The sequence below is a fragment of the Microtus ochrogaster genome, linkage group LG5, assembly GCF_000317375.1.
Source record: "Microtus ochrogaster isolate Prairie Vole_2 linkage group LG5, MicOch1.0, whole genome shotgun sequence".
Taxonomy (NCBI): Eukaryota; Metazoa; Chordata; class Mammalia; order Rodentia; family Cricetidae; genus Microtus; species Microtus ochrogaster.
In genome coordinates, this window is record NC_022031.1 from 17145320 (window position 1) to 17147290 (window position 1971).

The 1971-nt window shown below is 44.7% G+C and overlaps 1 protein-coding gene across 1 annotated transcript in view; it reads left to right on the forward strand.

Annotated features, from left to right (window-relative positions):
• Cops5 (COP9 signalosome subunit 5) overlaps positions 1 to 993 on the forward strand; it is a 19560-nt gene extending 18567 nt beyond the window's left edge. The window contains exon 8 of the mRNA XM_005361887.2: positions 758 to 993. Within this exon, the coding sequence (XP_005361944.1) occupies positions 758 to 842 (85 nt within the window). The 3' untranslated portion in view covers positions 843 to 993. The remainder of the gene's footprint in view (positions 1 to 757) is intronic.
• The last annotated feature ends 978 nt before the right edge of the window (positions 994 to 1971 follow it).

The window sequence follows — 1971 nt, forward strand, 5'->3', positions numbered from 1 at the left end:
GTGTGTGTGCGTGTGTGGGTGTGTGTGCGTGTGTGCGTGCGTGCGTGTGTGGGTGGGTGTGTGCACACACGCGTGCACACACACACTTCCCAGTCATGAGTTCAGAGGACAGTTGGTGGGAGCTGTTCTCTCCCTTCCACCACTTGGGACCTGAGGCTCTAACTCAAGAACCCTTACCCGGCTGAACCACCTTGCAGTCCCAAGAATGCTGTATTTTAACATAATACTGTAATCAGTATGTAATTATTGAATATTACTATGTAGACACATAATGAACATATACTTTTAGTTGTCTTCAAAAGCAGAATTTTCCCAAAGCCACTGAGTAGCAAAAATGACTGTTAGGAAATATATCAAAAGAATTATATCAAAGTTTATGTCGTCATTTTATGAAATGTCTAGTCAGCAGTGAAACACACTTAACAGGCAAAGTAGAAAAGTTTTTTTATTTTTAGGGCTGGAGAGATGGCTTAGCGGTTAAGAGCATTGCCTGCTCTTCCAAAGGTCCTGAGGTCAATTCCCAGCAACCACATGGTGGCTCACAACCATCTGTAATGAAGTCTGGTACCCTCTTCTGGCCTTCAGGCATACAGACAGAATATTGTATACATAATAAATATTTTTTTTAAAAAAGTTTTTTTAAAGTCTTAGGGAAACAATGTGAATAGAAGTGATGGTTCTTGGGCGTTCAGGGTGAGCATGAGGAGAGTGATGGAGCAGCTTTCCCTATGTGATGCTGTGTGTTTCTTCTTTCCAGCTGTAAAACTACCATAGAAGCCATCCACGGATTGATGTCTCAGGTCATTAAAGATAAACTCTTTAATCAAATTAACGTCGCTTAGTTACCACTGAGTACGTTTTCTTGAAAGCTGATATGTGGGAGGAAAAAAGTTCCAGTAACAGCTGCGAACCAGTTAACCAAACGCAGAAGACCACGGTGCTGTGCGGAGTCCCGATTGTTAGCACTGTAATAAAGTATCACGTGAAACCGTCCTCTGTGGCTTTGTGAGCAGAGTTGTGTTTGGTGCTCTTGCTTGTGGGAGGAAAAACATACTAGATCTTTTCTGGGTTTGAAGTCCTGCCTATCAAAGTAGCCAAAGCATCTCATCATTTCATCACACGGTGGTCAGAAAGTTTCCAGTTGCTTTTGTTTTGTTTTGGGTACCCCCCCCCCAAAAAAAAAAGGTACCCCAAAAAAAAAAAAAAAAAAAAACAAGGTCTCACTACTCATGTTTTATTTTCCTGAAAAACCACATAACTTACTAGAGACAGAGACAGCCAAGCACATGGTATCTGGTAAATTCTTACCAAATGTCTTTCCTGTACCGAGGACTTTCTAGCAAGCTAAACATGCCACCATCCTTTCAGAGCTGAGTGAAGGTGAAAATTAAGCTTCTCTGGAGAGAGATGCTGTGACAGGGTACCCAAGGGAAATGCTTGTTCCAGAGGGGTAGTAAGGTAGGCTTGCCAAAGGGAAGGTCCACCTGAAAGAAAGTGGGTCTAGCCCAAAGAGAGGAACTGGGAAGGTGTCACATTCCAGCAAAGCGGTGCAGCAGCCTGAAAGAGCAGAACGCAAGCTGCACTTGAAAAGTAACAAGGGTGACCCAAGAGATAGGGCAAGGCTGACTCCTCCAGGGCTTGCGGAGCCGGCGCTGAGCAGTCTGAGCCATGAAATGTACTTCACTGTCTTCCCTAAGAGCACTAAGCAGTCTGAGCCTTGGAATGTACTGCACTCTCCTAAGAGCGCTGAGCAGACAGCCCTGGAATGTACTGCACTGTCTGTCTTCCCTAAGAGCGCTGTAGAAGATGGGTAAAGGCTACGTGAGAAGCCATGGACAATAAAGTCTCGAGAGGCTGAGATTGTGGGCACAGAAGGAGTTTAAAAACCAGGCTCTTGGGGCTGGAGAGATGGCTCAGTGGTTAAGAGCATTGCCTGCTCTTCCAAAGGTCCTGAGTTCAATTCCCAGCAAC